General features: G+C 43.0%; 2 protein-coding genes across 2 annotated transcripts in view; both read right to left on the bottom strand.

Moving 5' to 3' along the window:
* Positions 1 to 695: 695 nt before the first annotated feature.
* ccnl1a (cyclin L1a) lies at positions 696 to 10,983 on the bottom strand. The gene is made up of 10 exons (XM_080429564.1): positions 10,601 to 10,983; positions 10,042 to 10,116; positions 9,052 to 9,161; positions 6,879 to 6,999; positions 6,248 to 6,312; positions 3,450 to 3,549; positions 3,205 to 3,309; positions 2,790 to 3,043; positions 2,397 to 2,495; positions 696 to 2,273 (listed from the first exon to the last, which is right to left on the bottom strand). The coding sequence occupies exons 1-10, from the start codon at positions 10,844 to 10,846 to the stop codon at positions 1,796 to 1,798; spliced, it is 1,653 nt and encodes a 550-aa protein (XP_080285690.1). The 5' UTR covers positions 10,847 to 10,983; the 3' UTR covers positions 696 to 1,795.
* An 11,078-nt stretch (positions 10,984 to 22,061) lies between these two features.
* Positions 22,062 to 27,160, bottom strand: part of lekr1 (Leucine-, glutamate- and lysine-rich protein 1) — a gene marked incomplete at both ends in the record, with an annotated part of 195,365 nt that continues 190,266 nt past the window's right edge. Inside the window, one exon of the mRNA XM_080429093.1 lies at positions 22,062 to 22,484. Within this exon, the coding sequence (XP_080285219.1) occupies positions 22,062 to 22,484 (423 nt within the window). The remainder of the gene's footprint in view (positions 22,485 to 27,160) is intronic.

Here is a 27,160-nt window from a genome sequence, read left to right as displayed (position 1 = left end):
AGCTTGACAAACTCCAGCCAGCCAGACGCAGTGTGGAGTGGACATTCCCTTGATGTGTGTGTGGATCTGTCAGTCTGTGGTGAGGGGCTTTCATGCATCATACATACTGTTACCTAATATTCTGGCGGTGTGTACTTTGGTTTCCCGTTGCACAATTTGTAACGTAGGAGACAAGTCTGACAATGCAGTCAACATGTAACGTGTCAACACAAAGCCCTGACTTTCAGGCACACATAATCACTTAACATGTGGCAGGTAAAAGATGGAGTAGCTATATGGAAACACTGGGAAAAGATGAGGTAATCGGGCAACAAGAGAATGATGTAAACAATATGAATGTCTACTTCACAACACACACACATGTAGCCAACTGCCCATTATAGTTGGCAATGCATTCATTTTAGTTAATACAGTAAATACGTTGACATCTATAATGTAACACTGCCCTCTAGTGGTGATACTTATTATCCCCCCAAAAAAATATGGTATATGTACCCTTGTGTACAAGACACTCTGGGTAAGATGCAAAATAAATACCTACAATGCAGATAAGAAAGATGTCATTAAGATTTTACGAGAAAGAAAGCCTATTTCAAACACCATTGCTATCACTCATTTGGCAACACAACAGCTTTGAGGACCCTCTTGCACTTCCAGTTTCAACTACAGCAGGACAGAAACAAAGACAAAGAGCATTGTTTTCCTTTTTTTATTACCGAATATAAATCAGACATGAACACGTGCAGACTAAAAACCAGTGTAACAAATTCACCACGATCCTAGAAGATTTTGAAATAAAGTCTGCATCCCATCGCTGTAAAAAAAAATATGCTCTATTATCTATAGACCCTCAGTTTTAGTTTTTTTTTTTGCAACTGTACAGAACACGGCATCAGCGAACGCACATTTGTGCGAGAAATGAGTAATCAAATGAAACAACTCGCCTGCCTGTCCATTAATGTGCAAAAACATCAGTGTTCATTCCTGTACGATCCTTTTATTGTTGTACATTATACGCATTCATTCAAACCCCTTCCACTGAGCAAATTGCTTTTATAAATCAAAGCGTTCACAATACATCAGCAGAGTTTAAGCCATCTTTACACTGTAAATATGCCATTTCTCCAAGTCCAGAACTTCACATTGTTAAATTAAAACGGGAGTGCTGGAAATATAGGGAGAGTCAAAGGATAAATAAATCCAAAGAGAAATTAAATCATCGGGTAAAATTAAGGTGGAGAGAGAATGACCGATCCGGGTCTGGTGCCACAGTATAACAGTTCCCTTCAGCTGTTAAGCCAGTTTTATAATTGGTTGTGTCGCGCACCAAAAATAGTCATCTGTATCTTGTAGATCTATTATTTTCGGTGCACAACCAAGTGTAAATCAGGCTTTAGTTATCACTAACCGTGGGTAATTCTGATAAATGGGTCAGCCATGACTTAATGTAGAAAATAAATCGGGTTTAAGGTTGCACCCAAGAATAGTACCTTCCTTCTATAGTGCTGATATTTTAGTAACGCATTTGCCATGGGGGCTTGTTGCAATCCTATTTTCTAAATGGAGCCATGGCATATGAGCAGGATATCTTTTCATGTGAATAAATCAAACCGGATACCCCCCTCATGACCAGTTTTAGATACCGATGTTTTAGATACTGACATAGTACAGCGAACTATGCCGGATGGAGTAGAGCAAAGCTGCGTTTGTAGAAACCCAGCACTAGCGGTTTACTGTGACATACCAGACCCAAAGTCAATCTGCCAGCCTGTGTGTGTGTTGGGGGGGGGGGGGCTCAGCGTCGATGGCGGCTGTGCCCCGAGTGGCTACTACTGCTGTGGTGTTTGCTCTTGTGACTGCGGTCTCTGTCCCTGTCATAGGAGCGAGACCTCTCCCGGTCCCTCCTGTCTCCTCGGTGGTGACCTCCTCCTCTCTCGTGCTTGTGCTTCTTGGAGGAGAGGTCAGAGGAGCTGGTGCGGTCCCGCTCTCTCTCCCTTTCCCTCTCTCTGTCCCTCTCCCTGTCTTTGATGGGAGAGCGCGACCTGGAGCGCGAGCGAGAGCGCTTCCTCTTGTGACTCGACCCGCCGCCGCCGCTGTTGCTGTGGCGACCGCCGGCAGACTTGGAGTCGCTGTTGCTGTGGTGACCGACCTTGGTCTTGAGGTGGGGTAGCAGGGGCGAGGGCTGGTGTCGTCGCGGAGACGGGCTGCGGCTGTGGGTGCGAGAACGGGAGCGGGAGCTGTAGGTCCCCGAGCGACTGCGTCTGTTGTTGTAGCTGTGGATAAGAGATGCAGAGAGAAGAGACATTAACACTCCAACATTCTTCTACAAATGAATGAAGCCAACCGCTTTTGGGATACAATTCAAGGAAACAAATGAAAGGATAATAAAAACGTACTGTCTGCGAGGGGAGCGTGATCTGGAGCGAGACCGTGTTCTAGAACGAGAACCACTCCCGCTCCTGCTGTTCCTCCCAATCTTAGCCTCCTTCCTTAACCTGGGAGACGAGACAAAAAAGGGATTACTTCATTAGAGAACGTCAACAGGTCCATGATGAGTTACAGTTTGAGCTTTAAACAAGTTCTAAACTCGGAAAGAAGGACTACGTATTTATGGTTTTCCTGAGGAAAATGCATATGCATCTTTGACTTGACAAAGATGCATATGTTGTACCTTGTACTTTTAAAATAGTAATTATTCTCTACGAGGCACCATTTTAGGGTTTGCGTTAAAGCTGAAGTAGACACTAGGCCGTGTAGCCCCACAACTGTCACACGTATTCATGGCTCACCCGTTGTGTGGGCTCTTGGTGACCTGGGTCCGGTTGTCCGGCTCTTTCTTCACTGGTTTGAGGGTCTGGAGGTTGGGAGTCTTCTCCTCCACCTTAACCACGTTGGGGGAACAGGGCTTGGAGGCGGGTGAGAAGCCACCCACGTTGGAGAGCGCCGGTGTTCCATCTGGGTTCAAACCCTTGGCCTTGAGCTTCGCCTCCGCCAAGAACATCTTCCGTCTCTCCACCTCCTTCTCCAGATGGTCATAGTTGGGCTGAGAGGGAGGAGAAAGACACTTTTTCAGCCCTTAACTACATTTAACCTGGCATCACTATTTTGGGCATGTCATTTGAAAAGAAGATCAAAGTTTCGGTTCCTTTTGACAGTTATGTATGTTCATGTATATGCATTTTTGTCTACCATAGAGATCATTACCTTCTTCCTGGTATATAGTTTGAGAGTGGTGAGGCAGATCTCTTTCATCTCCTCCTCGCTGGCTCCAAACAGCAGGTACCAGTGAGGTCTGGATGGCAGAGGCATCTGGAGACAAACAGAAAAGCACAACGCTTTTTATAACTGCATTGAAGAGGTTACACATGATCAGTTGAGATAAAACAGGAAATACTGGAGGAACAGGAAACGGGTGAACATTATAACCGATATTAAAAAACTCTTCCCACCTGCAGAGCTCTGGCAGCGAGGTATATGCAGGCACAGGCAATGGTCTCAGCTTGAAACCTCACAAACACATTTGTCCTTAGGGAGTCATTCATGTAGTTCCTATCAAGACAAAAAGCACATACGAAAAACACATAGTATCTTCTCTACGTAAGCTTCATCACAGCCCCCCCCCCCCCCCCATGTATAAATGTTTCAACATCGATAATCCCCCACCAGTCACGTTTTGTAACTACCGGAGGTTATCAACCACAGTCCCAACTCAATTGCTAAATTATCAAAAAGGCATCGTTTCTTTTTTTACAATCCCCATTGATATCAAATAGAAGGCTACTTTACTTTTATAACTATTTTTGAAAGGTAAGATATTGAGAAAGTGGTTGCTAAATACATTTGTTGGAACATTGATAATTGGTCTGGTATTAGAGAACTTGGTTTTGTTCGAGCAGTGAATCGTTTCCTGAACAATCCCACTGCATGTTCAGGAAATTGCAATTTCCCCAACATAAGAGACTGAAATAGAACCAAGAACCCTTTCATGGCATTGCATTCTATAGGCCAGGTGAGTGGCCAAAACAAGATATGCAGCAAACATCTTATCAGGAAGACATGGATTTAACTTTGTCCTTCTCCTCTCAGGATTATCCATGGCGGTGGTTTGTCACAGGTAAATAAGGCAAGGCTGTCCATTCAAGGCTTGTCCATTCAAGAACTCCAGCTACAAAAAAGCCTTACCTTGCTATCGACTGAAAGCGAACTAATCAAGTCCTATTAAAATGACAATGATTCATGCCTTGCAATGGGGGATGTGTGGGGGCACATGCAGATGCATGGACATACATGGTTTGACAACAATGCAGACTGCTTGCTCTAGTCCTATCATTAGGGCTAGATTTACATCTCTCTGTAAAGCTGGGACACAAGGAGGCATAGCACATATGGTGGCATGCACAACGGGTCGGACCTGATGTTCAAGGCTTGGGGTGGCATTGGCACAATGCATGTGAGACAATACAAACACTCATCAAAATAGTAATGTTTGTAGCATTTCAGGGTAGGAAATGTCACTTTTTCCATCCACTTACTACGGTATCTGTGACATTCACAAAAACAAATGGTTGTCGGTTTCATTTGTCTGCTGATCATGACAGGCAAGCTTACCGGCCACAGCCAAATATTTACATACATTTTCCTACTTTTCTAGCCCGTGCTAGTTTCTCCACCACCAGTACACAGCCATGTGAGGCTCTCTTGGTGAAATTAAGAAGTGAAACCTGTTTTACAATACCATACAGCAAGACTGAGTCTTTGCAGGGTCATTAAGATGATGGGTAAGTGAGATTAGTCAAGGCTAGCGATTAACAAGAGACAATGAACTGGGAAAATGAACTGGGGTGTAAATAAGGAACATGTGAGAATGGAGTGAGCTTCTATGTCCCTAACAGTCATAGAGGCCATAAAGACAACATAAGCAATTCAAAAAAGCACACATAAGAGATAATAACTGTATGACAGCATACATGTAACCTCCAATGCACTGTTCTGACCCAGACCAAAGTCATTTTGGCACGTTGCAGAGCCCTTTTTTCCTGGCGCAGTACGTTTGGATGAAGGATTTTACCTACACAGCCATATGCACCAACAGACTGATAGATTTCAGTTGACATATTAAGTATGTTCGTTTTCACTCCAAACCATAACGCACACAGATTTGTTTCCAGTTCTTATCAGGGCTGTAATGTGTGACGTGCCCTAGACTTTAGTGCCAGCATTTAACAGTTATGTCGACACTACTAGTTCACACATGGTCGTTGGATTGTGATACAGACTGCTGCACGGGCGAGACGGCTCCTTGGGAGGCAAAGCCTGAGAGCTGGATCAGCCTGTAAAAACATACACAGGTCTGGACACCATGTCAGTTGGGGACAGGACACAGTACACTACAGTATTTAAAAAGGCAGGTAACTGGTCATAAAAAAAAATATTATTTTCCAGCTAAGTTTACTTCAATGGTAAAGGAAAGTAAACCAAAGGGGAAAAAAATGTATGCAGATATATCTACAACTAGTTGGAAAAATATGTATAACAATTGAAACCTTTGGTAGCAAAACCAAAAAAATACAAAGCCTTTCTGGACACCCCCATTGAGAAAACAAGACGATGTTGGCAGTTGGGAAAGGCCCGCCCCCTTCAGTGAATCTTGGCACTGGGATTGACTGTCTGGAGAAGGGCAGCCAGCCAAGGGGGGGAGCTTCCTGAGGTCATGTGGTTGGAGGAGGCAGAGTTCAGAGGTTCTTTATGTGACTTACCAGCATGGACTACCCTTTAATCAAAGAGTAGAGAGAAAGGACAAAGTTAAACCAAGTTCCATGGGCACCACAAAACAAAGACTCTTTCAAATCAAAGCCATGTAAAGGACACACAGACCGAGTGACGCAAAACAGGTTGTCATTCAGAAAACAAACTTGTCCATCAGGGAATTAGGAGGTGAAGAGCATTACATGGCGTGGGGTGTAATGTCGCACGCAGACCTGGGCCAAATAGTTGCCTTTCAAATACGTGACTGAAATCGTGAGGGGCGCTTGATCGGTACTTATCTGGCAGGCGACGTTTCTCTCATATAAAGACGCTGCTCCCAGTGCCCGACATACAAATCAAGCGCTCCCCAAGTAATTCAAATATTTGAAACTCGTTTCAACTGTCTCTTTTTCGCCCAGGTCTGGAAGCAGGTCTCGGTAGACATGACACAAGTTGCTGCTGTGGGGAAGGTATTTGGTGGAAGACAAGGATGAAAACTTACCAGGCGGTCTGAACTAGCGTCTGGTTCTTCTCACATTCCAGGACTTGAAGGTACATGACGATGATCTGCAACAATAAACGGTTACATGTAACCAGAGCAGCTACAGTAGAAACTAGTGCATCAGGTTTGTGTATTAATCAGCACGCACTACTCAGCCACAAGACTATTCTGAGAAGGGGGGGGGCTATAATAATATCACAGCTGCTTCCTGTGAGTGAGTAAGGCATGCATAGCAGACAGAACTTCTGATACTGTAGTTAGGCCTGTCACAATTATTACATACTCGTCTAATTGCAATTATTTGAGATAATCGCAATTATTTTTTCATAATCGTTTCCATGTCGGAAAATGTTCATACATTTTCAAATGCGCAAAAAAATAAGCAGAAATGACAGATCTACAAGCTTACAACAAGTTGTAAGCTTGTAGATCAGCTATTTCTGCTTTTTTTTAAAACTTTTTTCAACCATAAAAATCTTGGTATATCTAAGTTATTTATTTATGTGCCCAGTGTAAGTTTAGTTGGGGTACAACAAGTATTGTAAAAACTAACGGAATGAAACGGAAGAGGTGAGGCCCTGGTAGGTGTGCATGAGCTATTAAAAGAGCGTATGCACCATGTGGTACTCACCTTGTGTGGATGCTTGACGTGTACACAGAAGCCCAGCTCCTTCAGGATGCGCCGTTCCGCCTTGATCACTTGGTTTTTGGTATTTATGTAGTTCTGATCAAGTATCAATGAACTTGTACTCCTAGTTTATAAAAAGGAATCAAAATAAAACAAATGGTACCCCCCATTTTCAAAAACGAAAAACAAGCAATGAAAGTGCCCTTCTGCTTTCTTTGACTCCTTTTCCACCCCTTTCAACCAACTTAAGGCAACAGGTCCAACTGTGTACGTATAGTTTGTGGGGGTTTGTAGACTCCTGTGGTTTTGCTGGAAGCGTTTGGGTTCTGTAGTCAGCTCTCTGCCTCAAATCACCACGTGCCACAGCTTTAACAGAAATATCAACTCAGATCACCACCAGTACCAATGGAAAAACACATCCCAAAAACAGCCAATTAACCATCTTTCAACTTCAGCTATCTGGAAACCCTATAAAACCGAAGTTTATGAGAAGAACGGCGGTAAAATACTCTGGTCTACTTAAAACTGATGACAAAAAGACAACAGACACTTTGGTCTATACTCAACAATCAATATATATATATATATATATACACATACATATCTTTACTTGTAAAAAGCACAACAATGTATTTAATAATAAAAAATCACCACATGCTGTGTTGTTCAGGTATATAAAACTCTCATATTTTCTAATCTTTATCACTTTCCATTTTAAAGTTAAACTTGATTCTTCAACATTTCCTGCAATCTAATCCTAACAACCTAAGATATTATTAATGTTAACTTTATGAGCCGTCTTAATTTATCTATCACTTGTTGCCTTTTAGCTTTTCCAATTGTAAGATCAATTGAAAAAAGAAAAGATTTCATGCTGACTCCAAAAAACTAAAAGTGGGCTATAACATCCCAAAAGTTTATGGAAAATGTCAGAATTTCACAAATTTATTCAGGCCCACATCAAAGATAAAATGCGTATGCATTTCAGTATGTTTTCTAAGCGTTCTTCTAGTGTAATAAATAAACATGCCTGAATACATGTGTGAAATGTGGTCACGTTGACTCTCCTGACTAAAACTAGGAATGTGCTGCATTATTCTTATCTGAATGCTCATTAAAACATTTTAGCTTAGCACTTTATTGAAGTGGTTTCCTCTTCATAGCATTAAGATACAAATTCGCTGTGGCATTACTCATAAACCCCTCTCCAAACAAATAGTTGTGTAATCAGTTATGCAACTCAAATCTGACCTAACACACATGCACTATCCATTACCTACGAACAAAATAGAAAGGTGTAACGTAACCTACACTGAGACTGTCATTCAATGCACAGAACATTGTGTGCAACAGAACAAAAGGTAGTGATATTTCTGTGAAAGCTATGGATGACAGTTGGTGAATGAGGTTTTGCTCTCGTAAGCAAAAGACAAATGCACATGTGGAGCAGTCAGGGAGAAGAGAACTACTTTACCCAAGACGGACAGATACCCAAAGCTTTAGGCCAAGCCACAGGAGTCCTCAAGGTGCCCCGGCGGGCCAAGGACCTTCGGCCAACCTGTCATCCCCGATCCCAGTGCCCCGCGGTGACTCAAACCACGGGCGTCTCCCAACGGGAAGGGGGGCAGGGCGGGGCTGGGGGAGACACGACACCCAGGCTCGCTCATGGTTGTCATGCCGACTGCTTCATCTTTACGTACCATTCCACATCACCCAGGCTTTGGTAAATGTAGCTGGTCGCTGTTAGTTGGTTGCAAGGGAAAAAAGAAGCCAAGTTAATGCTGGGGTCTTTTTGTAGAGGAATGAATAGTTTCTTCTTCTTTTTTTTTGTCTTTAGACTAAGACACACAAGTTAAACATGTATGCCTCGTCTTCCATTGGTTTAAATTCCATGCAGCTTTTTTTTCTTTTAGAATAGTAAGATACTTTTACAATATTGCCAATTTAACCAATTTTCAAACCTAAGTTGTTATGTGTAGATAATACACATCTGAAACTACCAGTGAAGAGGAAACTGAAAAGCTTTAAAATGGTTTAGAGTCATGGATAAACAGATGAGCACTTTCACACATAATATCCAACATTGCAAAAATCAAAACAAAAAACACAAGTGCAACAGGAATTGACATACATCAACAGTGGCATACAGAAAACATGACATGGTGTCGAAACTTACTTTTTGCCCCTTATCTGTCGTAGATGGTGGAAAACGTTGATGACGTCTCGTATTCGTCGCGGCGCTTCTTCAATCTTGGAGGCCAAGTTCACACAAGCCATGGCAACAATCTAAGGAGACAAGATCACAATGATAACAGCTGGAAAACACAGCAAAATACACTACGTTAATCCATCCATTTTTAACTCTGAGAGTAAAAAGTTTGGGGTCCCCCCTGTTGTACAGTATCTGTTCAGTGATGGGGTCTCCCGGGCTCTTTAGTAAACAGAAATTAGATTTTCAGGCCAGGATACCACTTTTATCCAATCAGAGAGAACCTTAACAAAGATCACTTATCAGCTTCAAATCTAGTGGCATTTTAGTTCAAAATGTTCTGCTTAGTTGTTTTGTTCACCGGGTAAACAAACTTTACCCCCTTCCATTTTGACTTGTTTTGTTCACCGGGTAAACAAACTTTACCCCCTTCCATTTTGACTTATGGGTTCTCTCTCCTGAAAATGTATTGGTATATGGAGCTATTTAACGATCATTTAAATAAAAAATATACATTTGAAAACGTGTGAAATGGGACAGTCTGCGTAATGAGTACGTTCTACTTTTGGTACACCAAGTTCCCTGCGGTATGTACATTATGTGAAATTATGAATGGTGATGACAACATGGCTGCTCTGAACGTAAGCACAGCGTATACTATGGTATAATGTCCCTGGCAGTGGGACTTCCTCTTTCTTTGGTGTTTCGCCCAGGTGGGAGTGGTTGATGCATATCCCTAATCATATTCTTGATCTAACTAAAACTATGCCTAAACCGAACCTTAACTCTAAATTTAACTTCACAAAAACTTAACTATGACTAACCTTAACCTCACAAAAGCTATACACATAACCTCAAAACCACGCCCACCTGGTCGAAACACCGGGAAAAGAGAGTCCACCCAGGCAGTGCTAACAACAATGCAGCAGGCAGCAAAACGTTGATTTCAATTCTTACCTCAAAACTGTGCTTGACGAAGGACTTTGAGTAGAAGAACCGATGGAAGAGCACCTGTCCCGTCGCCATCGCCACCTGGCCGTGGAAAAGCACAAAACAAAATGACGACTTACTTTAACACCCTTACAGCTTACATAACGTTTAATCAGCTCAACCTCCACGACGACTCACACAATGGACCGCCGCCATTTTAACTTCACCACGCTAAAGCCAAAGAGCTCGAGCAGGGTTGCCACGTCCGATTATTATAAGCAACCTTGGGCTTGTTTTTCCGTGAAGTGTCTTAAAAATATTGAGATTTGTCTGGTTGCGGTTTTAGAGCTTGTAGATCGGGCTATTTTCAAATATCCGTTTCCCAGTCGCTTCTTTTGGACTCGTTTTCATAGAACTAGGTTGCTTGTTTCTCTCTCAAAACCTGGCAACCACAGGCTCAAGCTAGCAGGGGCTAAGCTAGGCCTCGACGCCGCTATTCACAACAAAACGTGATTCAAAAACATAGAAACAAAGGCTACCGTTTTTTTTAACAGTCGTTAACGCTATTCCACCCCCCTTTACTTACCTGAGGTAGACGGAGGAGGATGCCGGCGGACTGGATGAGCTCGCAGCCCAGGATGCGGAGGTCGGTCTCGGTGTTGAGGTCGAGGCCGTCGAGCATCGACGGCGTCGGGCTGAGCCGCTCCTCCGGGATGAGCGAGTTGTCTATGGTCAGCGACACCTCCGAGTACACCTTGTCCCCGATCAGGATGCCCCCGTCGTCCTTGGTGGACGCGTTGGAGGATGTGGAGAATGCTGGACCCGCGGCCATGATTCTTTTGTTTTCACCCCTAGAAGTGGTTATTATCTATTGAGAAATCAGTCCCAGAGAGACGAGACGACGGAGGCCTTTCTTCTCCGTAGCAGCAGCAGCGTCGACGACGGAGGAAATGACGACAAACCGCATGTGGTGGAGTGGAGTCGGTGCAACGCGCGACCCAACCACTTTGGTGTCCTTCCGCGCGTGTATTGGTAAAGTAGTTCCCAACCGTTTTATTTTTTTATATTTTTTTTGTTCACTCCAAAACAAAATAGCGAAAGAAGGATTTAATGTTTTAATTAGCACAATGACTACAAAAGTATAAAATCATTGTCTGAAAATATATATATTTAACTAAACGAGGCTGTTTTTTTTTACAAATGCTGCTTCACTGCTCTGCTGTGTTACGTAACCTTATGTAGGCTACAGGTTTATGTGGGGCATCTGAGTCAGTAAATGACATAATTGCTGTCATAACAGACCCTACACGGGGTTCTGTCAGGTTCTCCTCTAAACTGTATGTCAGAACAGAAACTGAATAATGTGGGCTATTTGCATTTTATTTTTTTATTTCTGTTATTTTATTGTGTAGTGTTGTATAATTGTGATATGGATCTCCCTGGGTCTGAAATAAAGATTCAATTGAAATAACGTTTATTATAATGTATTACATCATTACAAAACTGTGTATCGACTCATCTTTGATTTTTTTACTACTCAACTTTACTTTTACTCTACTTTTACTACGCAATTCAGCAATGAAAAGAAGCACATAACATGAATGTTCTTATTTTGATTAAAAAAAACAATGACTGAATGTCAGTCTCCAGGTTTTCTTCAGAATATGTGTATAACCCTGATTTATTATGACACTCAATGTATGGCACAGTCCACTAGGACAGTGGTTCTCTAACTTTGTATTTCCAAGGACTCATTATCATACTGTATGTCTGTGAGTGTACAAATGGAACCTAGGGGTCAATTTGGTTCCATTTGTACACTCTCAGAGCTACAGACCTGTAATGGTCATATAATGCTATAGCTCTTTGTGTTTCTGGTAATATTATTGTCCGCTCATTGTATGTCCGTGGCAAAACAATCATTTTGACAAAATGTCCACCACAAGCCAGCATGGCGATGACCCCCAGGGGCGTCACAGGGTGGGGGGGGGGGGGGTGTAAGTGGGACTGAGTTATTAGGGCCCCAGGTAAGGGGGGCTACTTTTTTTTTTTAAACATATTTTTTAAAGGGAAAAATCATAGGGGGACCCACAGTGAATTTTTGTCGCCAGGGCCCAGAATTTGGTGCTACGCCCCTGATTATTGACCCCTGCCTGAGCAGAAGTAATAAGTGGTGTAAAGTACCTAAGTACATGTACGTACTGTACTTAGGTACACTTTTGAGGTACTATTACCTTACTGGAGTATTTCCAATTGTCTATACTTTTACTTCTACTCCACTACATCTCAGAAGCAAATATTGTACTTTTACTCCACTACAATTATTTGAAAACTTTAGTTACTAGTTACTTTGCACATATAAATTATTACATTATAAAACATATTAACCACTTGTTTAGCCCTATTTTATACATAGGCTGATCTACAGGCAGATCTACAAGCTCAAACATTTTAGTACTATTACATTTGGTACTTTAAGTACATTTTTATACCAATGCTTTTGTACTTTTACTCAAGTAAATCTTGCATTCCAGACTTTTACTTCTAACAGAGTATTTCTACAGTGCAGTTAATTTATACTTTTACTTAAGTAAAACATTTGAGAATTTTTCCACCACTGGAGTCTGGAAGTAATGTAGGCCTACACAGCAGTAAGATATGAAGATACAAATTAATCATAGTCTATTTATTTTCATTTTATAATTATGGCGTATGTTCTTATTTTCGCTGTACTACCTATCTATCTGTATCTGTAGTGCTTCAAGCTTCTGCTGCTACAAGTGAGTCACGACACCTACTTCCCCACGGGGATCCTACCGTCCCGGTGTCGCGCGCCAAAACTAGCAGATCTACAAGCTCACAACGCGACGCATGGCAACGCGTTGTGAGCTTGTACATCTGCTATTTCTGGCGCGAATGGATTCGCTTGAAGGGAAGTGAAACCAAACGACTTCACCTTTCCCCCACCGTCACCATGGTGACGTAAGTTACGGGAAAGTCCAGAATGTGTTCTACATATCCATCCGCCCATATAGTCATTGCATGATTTCTTTGTGAGAAAGTGATTACCCCACTTGAACCCCACATGGGTAACTGGAGTCCCTCAGGGCTCATTACTAGAGTATTTTCTGTTTTCTGTTATTGTGGCGAAAGCTTTCGCTGGAAATAGCCCCACAATACCGATGCTGGGATTTAAATGGTTATTAATACACATAATAATAATTAGAGAGCGAGTACATAGCAGGCCTAGTAATAAGTGTGTACATACAGAATGTCCACTATCTAATAAAAAATCACACCCAGTGTGAAGTGGGCGGCGTGTGGTCACAGTGGTCATCACAGTGATGGAAGTTCACTTAAAGAAAAGTAATATTGTGGACCAACCATTGTACACCCCTAACTTTAAAAAAAACATAAATGTGTTTTTTTTAGTGCATAGTCCTATTTATAGGGCTATGCACATGTGTCATGTGTTCACTAGCCAATCACAGTCCTGAATAGTCCTGAATTAGCCACCATAGTGTACAATGGTGGCCAATCACGGTGCAGGGTTAGGGGGGTACAATGATGGCCAATCACAGCGCAGGGTTGGGGGGGTACAATAGGTGGGGGGGGTACAATGGTGGCCAATCACAGTGCAGCGAATGAGGTGTCCCAACCCCACTTATAGGGGCGGTTTCACCGCCCAAAAATGAGTACATTGGCCTATTAGTTTTAGTAAAAAGTGAGTACTAGTCCTACTATCTAGTAGGCCTACAGTGGTTCTCAACCTGTGGGTCGGGACCTCCATGGGGGTCCACATGATTGTCTGGGAGGAGGGGGGTCCCCAGATGCAGTGAAGTGACAATTTAAGGACTTTTAAGACTTTTAATACCTAAAAAAAGGAATACCATTACTGCATTAAAAGTAATCAACAAACTATACTATAAAAACTGTATGTAATGTAATGTAATGTAATGTAATGTAATGTAAAAACTGGGTTTTTATTCAAGTTCAAATATGATTCTTTTGGGGGGTTTCAGCCTGAAAAGGTTGAGAACCACTGATCTAGTAAATCATATTTTATTGCTGTTAGAGTGGTCAGGTGTTCAGGACAGGGCATGGGCTTTAAAATTTAAAAATAATAATAAATCAAACCAAACAGGAGGGTACCTCAGCATTAAGATTATGTTAATATGTGTGTACAACACCTCCTCTCAATGGAACTAGTGGGTTCCTACACTTCCTGGTACAGTAGCTAAAAGGTTTCCTGGATGTTTACTCAGAATGTCTATCTGAAACCCTGCAGTAACTCTGGACTGGCACCAGGTGTCAGTGAAGGCCCACTGTATGATATTTCTGGAGGAAACTGACTACTAACCAAACAAAGAGAGCTATTAAGTTACCAGGGGTTAAACACAGGGGTTGTGAGAACTCATTAGTAACCTTGGAGATGGTCCCTTCACGACAGCCTGAGGACTTCCCAGATGACTGTATGATTTATTGACAGTTTTATTGTCTGTTCTTTTCTGTTGACTGTGTATGTGTGTCGTCACTAATGTAATACGTGTGTGTGTGTGTGTGTGTGTGTGTGTGTGTGTGTGTGTGTGTGTGTGTGTGTGTGTGTGTGTGTGTGTGTGTGTGTGTGTGTTGTCTCTAGTATAGACCATGCATTGTGTCATATAGCCTATGTGTTTTGGTTGTGTCCGTGTGTGAATGTGTGTGAGCCACCCTAACTACTATATTATTGCTGTAACACACACACACACACACACACACACACACACACACACACACACACACACACACACACACACACACAGAGCACAGCAGTGAGCTTGTAGATCTGCTATGTTCACTATTCTTCATTGGCACGACTAAGTATAATAGGGCTCAAGTGGTTATTTAAAGGGATACTTCACTTTCACATAAAATAAACATTAAAAAAAAATATTTTAAAAAAATGAAAGAAGTTATGGCAAAATAAAGGCCCCCTCACACATTAGTAGGACACTCTAATGCGTGAGGGGGCCGTGATTTGCCGTGATTTGCCGTGATTTGCAACAACATGAGATGTTAGAGAGAGAGCACACACCAGGGACTCACTGTGGCATCCCTTCATTAACACCAGCACCTACAACCGACACCTCCAGCCCCCCCACGCACTTATGCATGTCACCAGGTTGACAAGAATACTGAGCATTCTTTCTCTCTGGTTAGACCCGGGCGATACTAATTACAGGGTGTGGGAGGGCTCACGGGACGGCAGAATTCCGGAATGGCCGTAAAGACGCAGGAGCGAGGCGGCCGGGGACGCCCAATGACGAACAAGGGCTTACTTATGCACACACCACTCCCTGGAGAGAGTGTGTGTGTTTATGAGCTACACGCACACATTCCCCAGTGACACGTGTGCATGCCTGCCCTGCTATGATAATTGCAGTGAGGTGATCACGCTTCAAATATGTGTGTGTGTGTGTGTGTGTGTGTGTGTGTGTGTGTGTGTGTGTGGGCGCCGTCAGGGGTGCATGGATTTAAATGCCTCAAATGACTTCTATGCAAAAGTATGACTAAAACGTCATTCGCGTCAGCAGAATGCCTCTTTTATGGTCTGCCACGCTCGTCACGCGCACATAAAGAGGAGCTGGAGTGTTTTCAGGGTCTAGGGTTTGAAGCCTTAAAGCCTCAGTTATACTTAGTTGCGTGTCAGTGTCGCTCGTCGAAAATAGCCCATCTACAAGCTCAGAACTCCTGGCACTGCAACGCGTTCTGAGCTTGAAGATACACAGCCTTTGGTGGACACACAGCCATAAGGCTGTGTGTCCACCAAAGCTTTTTTTTCCTGATTACAGCATATATTCGGAATTGTTTTAGCTACAATAGATGCTGAGCTTCTATTCTACGCTGTGCATCCGTCCACGTGTGGTGTTTCTTTTCCTGCTTGCCAAGAGTAAGCAAAATATTTTCAACTCGGGCGCCTCGCGTTTTCAGCTGGGAAGAAAGCTTATTTGGACACGCAGCCAAAGGGGCCTTGTCCACCAAGACCTGAGCGAAAGGACGCTGTGAATTGTTTACAATCCGAAAGCCGAGTTTTTTGAAAGGCCGGCAGTGTGATAAAGGCGATGAACGTCTATTTTTGCGCTGCATGTTCATGTGTGGTGTTTCCATCTGACGGTAGGCGACACATTGTGAGCTTGTAGGTCGGAGTTTGTGGATTCTCTCTCTATCTCACTCACTCACGCACGCACGCACGCACGCACGCACGCACGCACGCACGCACGCACGCACGCACGCACGTACGCGCGCGCGCTCACACACACACACACACACACACACAAACAAGGAAGGACACCAGGGTCAAAGGCTACAAAGCTTTGGCACGACCAAAGGGAAACACCCTAGTAAAAGATGAAGAGGATGAGAGGACTAGAGGGGAGTGGAAAAGAGAGCTGTTGAGATGAAAAAAAAGAAAGAAAAAAAAATGATAGTGGAACATATCAGTGGGGAAAGTGTGACATTTTCAAAGGGAATAGATTATGAGAAAGCGACTTGTGAGGACTTAAAAGAGTGAGAGAAGACCCGAGATTAAAAGAATGGGGGAAAAAAGAGAGTTCTGTGTTATGGTAAAAAAGGGGGGGGGTGGGAGATGGTGCATGAGCCCTGTTTTCACATAGCCAAGGTGCTGGAAGTATAGTGGAAATTCTGAAATTCATATAGAGCACCGAAGTCTGACGTAATTTACACATCCTACCTGGGTCGCGTTTTTTCCCCCCCGTTCTGAATTCCCTTAGACGTGTTTAATATCGCGTCAAATAAGAACTGTGTTCCAAAAATAAACAAATGATCCCGGCGGTTTGACTCTTATGGATATGAACCATCAACTGACGGTGAGAAAACGCTAATGTTACTTCAGACGAATTAGTAACATTTTTGCCAGAAACAGACTGTTTCAAATATGAGTGACTGACTATCATAAACGATACAGAGCCACCTCCCTGACAATATCGCAGAGACAGTTTGTTTATTTCTGGACCGCAATTCTTATATGAGACGATTCTATGACGACCCAATGTTATTCTCCATTGCGAAATGACTTTACGAACCAGGGGATGGACGAGTGACGTCAGGACTTCTGTACTCTATAGTCATGAGAGAGAAAAAGGACAGAATGGTGGTTGAGGCAGAGAGAGAGAGAGAGAAATGGTTTCATGTATAGCGTGTGTAGTCAAATACTCAGTGTTCATTTAATCAGTTAATCAGGCAGAAAAAAGTGATACTTTGTTGTACGACAAACAGCGAACAAAAACAGCAGATCTACAAGCTCATAACAAAAATGACATGCCTCATCCAACAAGGGATGGCAGGCTGAAAGTGGTTCAATTTGCGTGTGTGTGTGTGTGTGTGTGTGTGTGTGTGTGTGTGTGTGTGTGTGTGTGTGTGTGTGTGTGTGTGTGTGTGTGCACATGCGAGTGTGAACAGGGAGTGTGTTTACAGCTCTCTGGCTGGCATGGCACGGAGCAGGGAGCTGTTCTTCAAAGGCAGAGGAGAGGATGAACAGGTCACGGTAGGAGGAAGTGATGCAAGCTGCGAAGGGGATGAAAGAAAAGGCCAGAGGTCGCAAGTGCATCTGGACGGAGAATTCGAGCAGTGAGAACACGAGAACACGCACAGACCCACGGGTACATACACACGTACGGCACACACATGCAACACGGGGCTCAGGACACGCTATGCATATATGTCATTGCATGTCAGCACACACACATGATTGTATTAATGCTATTTTTTTGGGCGTGTCACATCTCTGCACAGCTCAGTATAAAATAGGGAAAACCCCCAAGCCCTAAACCTAACCTCTAAATGCTTGATCCTAACCCCAACCCGAATCTGTTCCTAAATGTAAGCGTAACTCCATTAACAAACATTTATCTTGTGAGGACAAGGGATAATTGTCCTCACAATGTCTATTTCTCAATTTCTGTTACACTTGAGGGAACATTTGGCCCTCACAAGTATAGTGATCACACACACACACACACACACGCAGGCACAAACGTACACACACATGAACGCACACACGCACGCACGCACGCACGCACGCACGCACGCACGCACACACACACACACACACACACACACACACACACACACACACACACACACACACACACACACACACACACACACACACACACACACACACACACACACACACACACACACACACACACACACACACACGACATGCATTTGATTTATATTCATGCAAACATTATGTACACAAATGAGACACGTGGATACTCACATGAAAAACAAGCACTTACACAAGGCAAAAAAAAAGACAGGAAGGCCATTTTCCTTACAAACTCAAAAATACAAAACACCAAGGGCATAGCAACCAGCTGTTGTCACGTTTCGCCAAAAACATACAACATACATAACATTAACATAACATTATGTTATATAAAGACTTATTTTAGTAATTAGACCTCTCATACACATTTGCCATTAGTAGTTGTAGTAGCGTGTAGAATGATGGTGGACACTGGCCTCTTGTTACAGTATGTAAATAAAAGCTCATTCAAATGAATTGAGTGAATGGCTCATTCAATGAGTAATTGATGAAAAACAGACACGTTTTACTGTTGACATGAGGTGGACACATTGTCCTCTAACATTGTCCTCTCATTGTATTTTGGTGTTTTCACTCAAAAACATTTCCGTCTACCAAAACAAACAGTGAAAACACCAAAATACAGGGAGAAGTCAATGGACCTCATTCACTAAGCTGTTCTTAAATTGTGTAATAAAGTGTGTAAAGTGGTGTGTATATTCTCTAAGCAAAATCTCACGTAAGATTCATGAAAGGGAGTGTACAGCATTGATTTGTGTGTATCGCAGGTGTATGGCATGATGAATCTCAGCTGTTCGTATTTGAGAAGCACGAAGAACATTTGCATTGTTCCACGCCCCATTTAATACCATAAAAGGCAACAGGAAATATCCAACTTCAAAACGACTTCACCCAACGTGAAACCAACTTCACTGTGCTGGAGAAGTTCAACTTCGTCTCTCGTCGTCAAAAAGAACAGATCTCGTCGACGTTGCACCGCCTTGACAACTTCTACATCTGTTCTGTCTGGAAGTGAGTCCCTCGATTGCACGATGGATCAGCTAAACGTTAACAAAGTGCTCTTATGTGTAATGAGAATAAGAAGTTTACAAAGTATAACCCCACTACCAAATAATAGATCAAATAAAACATGGAAAGGATGTTATATAAGCCTTTTCTACTGAACATTGCTCAACTTTACTGAGGTAAAAAGACGATGCTGGAATCCAGGGCATACTGGAACGCTGCTATCCGATAGATTATGGACCAGAGCTTTATTGATTACTGAGGGGAAATTCGTCTTTTGGACCTCACTGTCCTAAGTGGGGATGGGGAATGGATCTGTTCTGGAAACAGCTAGATTTCATCCATACTGTATCCTCATCAGATTGTAAGACCTATTAGGCTATTGTGTGTGGCGTTCATGTGATCGTTATATTATAAATTAATACCATAACATTGGAGGTTTGGCACTATTGTGATTGATTTTGCATAAAGAATTGCATTCCAACGACGTAATTATACGCAAGCTTTGGTCCTGTGTAAGTCTGCTTCCGAGCGAGGAGAAACGCCCTTTTTCGCGAAGAAACGCCCCTTTCTTGCCGGCTAAATGTAGGACCGGTTACCCCAGTCAACAATACAGTATGAATTAACCACTAAAGCCCTTTTTGAAACATTTTGAAAACAGTAGATCTACAAGCTCACAGCGCGTCATGACCTGTTGCCTGTTGAACGTTTTACTATCAATAATGTTGAAGAATTAGGTGTAAAATGGTGGATAATTGTATGTGGGAATAATCTTCTTTAACACTCACAAAGGCAAGGAGAGAATCTAGTCATTTATGCTCCTTTGTACCCTATGAGCAAGGAAAACAATGAGAGCGGCGCAAAGCCATCATTCAGAGCCAGTGGTGTAAAGTACAAGTACACTTACTCAAGTACTGTACTTAAGTACAATTCTGAGGTATTTCTTTACTTTACTGGAGTATTTCCAATTTTCAGTACTTTTACTTCTACTCCACTACAGCTCAGAGGCAAATATTATATTTTTACTCCACTACAATTATTTGACAACTTTAGTTACTAGTTACTTTATAGATTTGTATTATTATTACAAAACATACATTAACCACTTCAGCTCTGTATACATTTCGGCCATTTGAAAATAGCCGATCTACAAGCTCACAATGCGCTACGATGCGACGCATTGTGAGCTTGTAGATCTGCTATTTTCAAAAGATTTTTATACATTTTGTGAAAACTTGTGAAATTGGACGTTCTGCATAATGAGTTCTTTCTACTTTTGGTACTTTAAGTATTTTGATACCAATACTTTTGTACTTCTACTCAAGTAAAATTTGTAACAGAGTATTTCTACATTGCAGTGATACTTTTACTTGAGTAAAACATTTGAGTACTTTTTCCACCACTGTTCAGAGCCATCACAATTTCACCTTGAAAGTGACCGCAAGATGTGCAATCTGCTGGCAAAAACAATCAATGTTGGCAAGATAATTCCATTATAGTCCCACATCTGTGTATGTACTTGCACATTGTTGTCTGAGAGAGAGAGAGAGAGAGAGAGAGAGAGAGAGAGAGAGAGAGAGAGAGAGAGAGAGAGAAGGCGGTTGGGGATCTCCCGTGTGCCAGTAGGCATGGAAATGAGTTCCATGCTGTGCACACTTCCAACGTAACAACATTTCGTTGCTGTCGGGCAGAAACCTCTTATCTCCATGTTTATACTTTTTTTTTGTTTTCGTAAATTAACGCACTACTTCATCATACCACAGTGTATGAAACGCACCGCGCCGCGTTTAGAGCTTGTGGATCTGCTGCTTTTGCCGCTTTTGAATTTGAATCCTGAAAAGTAACAGCTCTGGACATGTGAGGTTTCCTCCCGACAGAGAGGATTTCTGCCACCGTGCCAATCCAATCCATACCGAATGGAGAGCAGAGGAAGACAGGGAACAGAGAGGCGTGGAAAGACCTTGCATGGAGCGAGTGATGTCAATAGCACAATGCCTAAAGGGAATCAGGGTGGATAAGTGAGTGAGCGTGTGTGTGTGTGTGTGTGTGTGTGTGTGTGTGTGTGTGTGTGTGTGTGTGTGTGTGTGTGTGTGTGTGTGCGCACACGTGTATGTGTGCACGCATTTGCCCTTGCTTTACACTTTCTTTGTGTTTGCCTGGCTTTGTTCTGTGTCTGCAGGTGGCAGGGGACAGGGCTGTCACGCTCCTTCTCCTGCCCTTGTGATGGAGCTTGTGTGTGTGTGTGTGTGTGTGTGTGTGTGTGTGTGTGTGTGTGTGTGTGTGTGTGTGTGTGTGTGTGTGTGTGTGTGTGTGTGTGTGTGTGTGTGTGTGTGTGTGTGTGTGTGTGTGTGTGTGTGCAATGCGTGCATTCGTGTGAGCATGTGAGAGCATGTATGTGTGAGAAATCCTGTGCGTGAGAGCCTATGTGAGGGGGAGTTGAATATCTAGCAGAAAACAAGTGCATGTCTGTGGAACAGTGTGTGTGTCTGGGGAGATTGGTTGTGTGTGAACAGAATCAAGCTGTTGTGTCCTGGGTATCAAGTGTTTGCTCGCTCATGTGTCTGTGTGTGTGTGTGTGTGCGTGTGCATGTGCGTGCGTATGTATGCATGCGTGCACGCGCTTATGGAGGAGTGGGTTTTATGTGTATGTTATTGTTCAATGCGTCTTCATATTTGGAATTCTGCGCTTTGTCTTTGTTCTTATGCTCACACACTGTGCTCGTGTGTGTGTGTGTGTGTGTGTGTGTGTGTGTGTGTGTGTGTGTGTGTGTGTGTGTGTGTGTGTGTGTCTCTGTGTGTGTGTGTGTGTGTGTGTGTGTGTGTGTGTGTGTGTGTGTCAGTGTGTGTGTGTGTGTGTGTGTGTGTGTGTGTATTAGCCATAGCGTTATAATTCAGTCTGTCCGTCCTCATCGCCCCGCTGATCCCGTGTTTAACGTCGGGCATCGTGCCTCAGCTTGGGGAGCGAGCCCTCCCTCCTCCATGCTCCCCCACTGCTGTCATTCCAGGAACCCCCGCTCCGTCCCCCACCACCACTGCCCCCCCTCCTCGTCCCCCGTCCTCCCCCCTTGTCCATGTGCAGAGGGGCGGGGCGTAGCATGTTCCGGGGAGTCGGCGAGCGTGCGAGGGGGACTCTGGTCTGTTTGGGGCCTGGGGGATTGGGGCGTCGCTCGCTCCCTGTGTGTGTGTGTTCATGCTGGGGGTGGGGGTGGGGGCGGGGGGGTGAAGGACCTAGCGGGGAGGAGGCTGGCGGTCGCGGCGGCCCGCGGAGCTGCTCTCGTGCCTGGGTGAGAGCGGCGGTCAACTCCCCGCGCTCCTCGCATTCCTGCCGTACCGTCTCCTGGAGCAGCGCTACCTGGAAGGAAAGGGAGACGGAAGAGATGGAAGTGATTCATTGTGAGTGTAACGCCTTTCTTCATCCAAAACCCATAACCAGTGGTGTAAAGTAACTAAGTACATTTACTCAAGTACTGTACTTAATTACAATTTTGAGGTACTTTTACTTTACTAGAGTATTTCCAATGTTCTGTACTTTTACTTCTACTCCACTATGACTCAGAAGAAAATATTGTACTTTTACTCCACTATTTATTTGAAAACTTTAGTTACTAGTTACTTTGTAGATTTTGATTATTATTACAAAACACACATTAGCCACTTCAGCCCTATATACATTTTGGCCATTTGAAAATAGCAGATCTACAAGCTCACAATGCGTCGCGATGCGACGCATTGTGAGCTTGTAGATCTGCTATTTTCAAAAGATTTTTTAAACATGAACACATTTGAAAATTTGTGAAATGGGACATTGTGCATAACGACTACTTTCTACTTTTGGTACTTTAAGCATATTTTGATACCAATACTTTTGTACTTTTACTCAAGTGAATTTTGAATTCCAGACTTTTACTTGTAAGTATTTCTACATTGCAGTATTGATACTTTGACTTAAGTAAAACTTTTGGGTACTTTTTCCACCACTGCCCATAACAAAAACTCTATTGGAAATCTGCCATGCTGTAGAAATCCCATTTGTAAAAGAAAGCAAGTAAGAAAGAAAGAAAGAGTGACTTTCCCCTCCTTTTTGCCTTTGCTTTGATGTCTTTCTGCATGTCTCTCCTGTGTTCCCTCTCTGAATAAATCAATAAATTACCATCTAAATGAAACCATGGAGACCTTCTATCTTGTGTAACAGTGTATTTAATCGTGACTGGAGGAGCGAGGGCCTTTGGAAGGGACTCGTGACACAAAATCTAATAACTGTTAGAATCTTTTGTCACTGATGGTAATAATACTAGGACACAGGGGTCACTGAAACCTGCACAGACTGATAACACACACGCACGTAAGTACGCAGGCACGCGCACACACACACACACACACACACACACACACACACACACACACACAGGGAGAGAGGGAGAGTAATCAGAAACGGGCTGAGCAGGGTCAACATAACGGCAGCTAGGTCACCAAGACCCAGACCTGCATTCTGTAAATGGAATAAAATAAAGAGGAATGGAACTTTTGGTGTTTTTTCGTAAATTAACGCCCTACTACTTGATCACGCTACAGCGCCACACAAAAGCATCAAAAATAGCAGCTCTATAGAAGCTCGAAACGTGGTGCGAAGTGACGCGTTTTGAGATTTTTTAATTTATATCCTGGTAAGTAACAGTTTTGGACATATGAGGTTTACACCCGACAGAGATAATATAGAGCTCCAATGATCAGAGGTCTGTTATCATGTAGCTAACTTATATTATCTGTGATCATCATGTCACACTGTGAGCATCAACACCCGGAGCCTGATTTAATAATTAAAAAGTATCGACAATGTTTCTTTCAGTTGAAAATACGTAATTCTTGCCAAGCCACACTTCAATCAATAACAGGCCCAATGCCGTTCCATGGTGTCAGAAAGCAGCATTCTCATGACATTTCATGCATCACTACGGTACATCGTTCTAAACACTGCTCATTGGCTGGTTTAATTGCCACCACCTGGCATTTGATTGAGTTTCATAATTACCGCCACCTGGTACTCAGTCTCAAACACCTGTTGTTTGCCTACCAACGCCTGGTCCAAAACACTTTGAAGACTGAGTGAAGATAATAGGGAGATGTGTTGATTCCTTTCAGAAGTCAGTTCTTCAGCAGAAAAAGATAAAAGCTCAGTGTATATTATGTACAGTTTTTGTATATTATATAGTTGCTGTTGGGCAGAAACCTCTTATCTCCATATTTTAACTTTTGGTGTTTTTCATAAATTAAGGCCCTACTTGATCACACTACAGCGTCACAAAAAAGAAGCAAAAGTAGCAGATCTGCAAGCTCGAAACGCGGCGCTGCTTTAGCTTTTTCTGAATTTGAATGCTGAAAAGTAACAGTTTTGGGCATATGAGGTTTCCACCCGACAGAGACCATACAAGTACAGTTTTTGCATATTATATTAACCAATTGAACCCCAGCATCCATATTCTGTGGAGAACATTAGCCAGAAACAGCCACCCATATAGACATTCTACCAGGAAATAACTGTTCGTTTACAAACATTCAAACATAGTCTATTGAGAATGAGAACAATTTGAGATGATTTGAGAACTTTTGAAAACGATCAATCTATGATTTTCTTTCAAAAACTGTCCTCCCTTGAAATGCTGAAACAACCCCATGACTGGGCAACAGCTGGATCTTTGGTGTGTGCTGGCCAACTATCTAATTCATTATAGTCCATTAAATAATTCACTGGCAGAGTGAATCTGTCTGTGAAGTGCTCCCTCTACTGGTCTGACAGAGGAATAACATGGTTCAACACTACCGTGAACCACGACATCTGTTGCCTGTGTGTGTGTGTGTGTGTGTGCGCGTGCGTGCGTGCGTGCGTGCGAGCGAGAGAGAGACAGAGAGAGAGAGAGAGAGAGAGAGAGAGAGAGAGAGAGAGAGACAGAGACTGGGGGATAAAGTGTACGTTTATCTTTAAAAAATGCACAAACTGTGTGTGTGCGTGCGCACGCTCCATGTATCGTTGCTGTCAGGCAGAAACCGGGTATCTCCATAATTAAACTTTAAATTTTCCATAAATTAATGCCCTACATCATACAAGTGTCGCACAAAAGTTGTGAAAATAGCTGATGTACGTAAGCTCACAATGTGTCGTGAGATCTGCTATTTTCACAACTTTTGAAAAAAACAGGAATGGTTACATACAAGGTTTCTGTCCGACAGCGACGGTATGCTTGTGTGTGTGTGTGTGTGTGTGTGTGTGTGTGTGTGTGTGTGTGTGTGTGTGTGTGTGTGTGTGTGTGTGTGTGTGTGTGTGTGTGTGTGTGTGTGTGTGTGTGTGTACATGTGAGGCAGTGTATTCCATGTCTGTCAGTATGAGTATACATAGTCGTGCCCATGGGGTTCTACCAGCGCAGCGCGTGTGTCCACATCTGGTCCTCCCCGTTTAGGAAGGGAAATACCCTGATGATGGACAACTCTGACTAGATGCCGTGTGTGTGTGTGTGTGTGTGTGTGTGTGTGTGTGTGTGTGTGTGTGTGTGTGTGTGTGTGGTGTGTGTGTGTGTGTGTGTGTGTGTGTGTGTGTGTGTGTGTGTGTGTGTGTGTTCGTGTATTAGGCCCGCCGCCCATGTATAAGTAAATCCTGCACTGCATATTGTGTATACACATGTGTGTCTGAGTGGCTGCATATGTACTGTTTAAGCAATTCTGCTTCTTCCTGCACATATCTGTGTGCGTGCGTGTGTGTGTGTGTGTGTGTGTAGAAGTGTATGTATTTCTAGGCTTGTGAGGACCACGTGTCCCCATAAATATAATAAAATTGGTCTTGGTCCTCACAGGGGAAATGGTTGTTTTATGGTTGAAAATATGTTAAGAGTTAGATTTACAATGAGGACAAGATTCAGATTCAGGCTTACGGTTAAAATGCCGCGAAATGATAAAACCGGCATTCATAAAATCACTGTACTAAACGTTGATGTTCTCACAAGTATAGTAACACAAACGTGTGTGTGTGTGTGTGTGTGTGTGTGTGTGTGTGTGTGTGTGTGTTTATCAGCCTGTCTAGCTCTAGACAGAGACGGCCGTCACTAAGGGGCTCTCAGTAAGAGCAGGATTACAGCGCTATTAGTTGGAAGTCACACGCAAACCCACAGAACCCCTGCTTCTAATCTATCCACTGTAAACCACATTCCACCGCTCAAACACACACACACACACACACACACACACACACACACACACACACACACACACACACACACACACACACACACACACACACACACACACACACACACACACACACACACACACACACACACACACACACACACACGCCACAATCATACACTACACACGTGCATACAGTATGCACAGATATACTCACGCGACACTCACACCCAGGCCTACACACACACACAGAGAAACACACACAGAGAAACAAACACATTCATGCACATATGCATACTGTACGTACAGAGACACATTCACACGCAACTGCACACTGTGTGTGTGTGTGTGTGTGTGTGTGTGTGTGTGTGTGTGTGTGTGTGTGTGTGTGTGTGTGAGAGACCCAAAAGGGAATTTTCATGTCTCTCCGGGACCCAAACTAGTGAAAATATCAAATCAACAAGCTCACAACACGTCTTGTGAGCTTGTAGATCTGCTATTGTCACTGCTTCTTAAAAGGTTTATTTATTTATTATTATTTAGGGAATTTCTTAGATTTGTATTTATTTATTTATGTTTTGAAAATCTTTTTGAATTATTATTTATTTTTAAAGAATCAAAAGATATTTACCAGCACCCCCAAAAAATGGGTCTACATAGACGCACAAATTGCCATAGCTCACCCACGCACCCACCGTACACACACACCAAAATGGAACCAATCAGCACTTCTGTAAACAAGCCGATATACTTGCTGTAAAAGTCAATCGTATAAGAAATTGCCTACATAGTCCACACGCATGCACGCGCACACACACACGCACGCACGCACACACACCCGCACACACTCACGCT

The sequence above is a fragment of the Gymnoscopelus braueri genome (assembly GCF_963280865.1).
Source record: "Gymnoscopelus braueri genome assembly, chromosome: 5".
NCBI lineage: Eukaryota > Metazoa > Chordata > Actinopteri > Myctophiformes > Myctophidae > Gymnoscopelus > Gymnoscopelus braueri.
The sequence above is the reverse complement of the archived record's forward strand: the minus strand, read 5'-3'. Positions and strand labels throughout refer to the sequence as shown.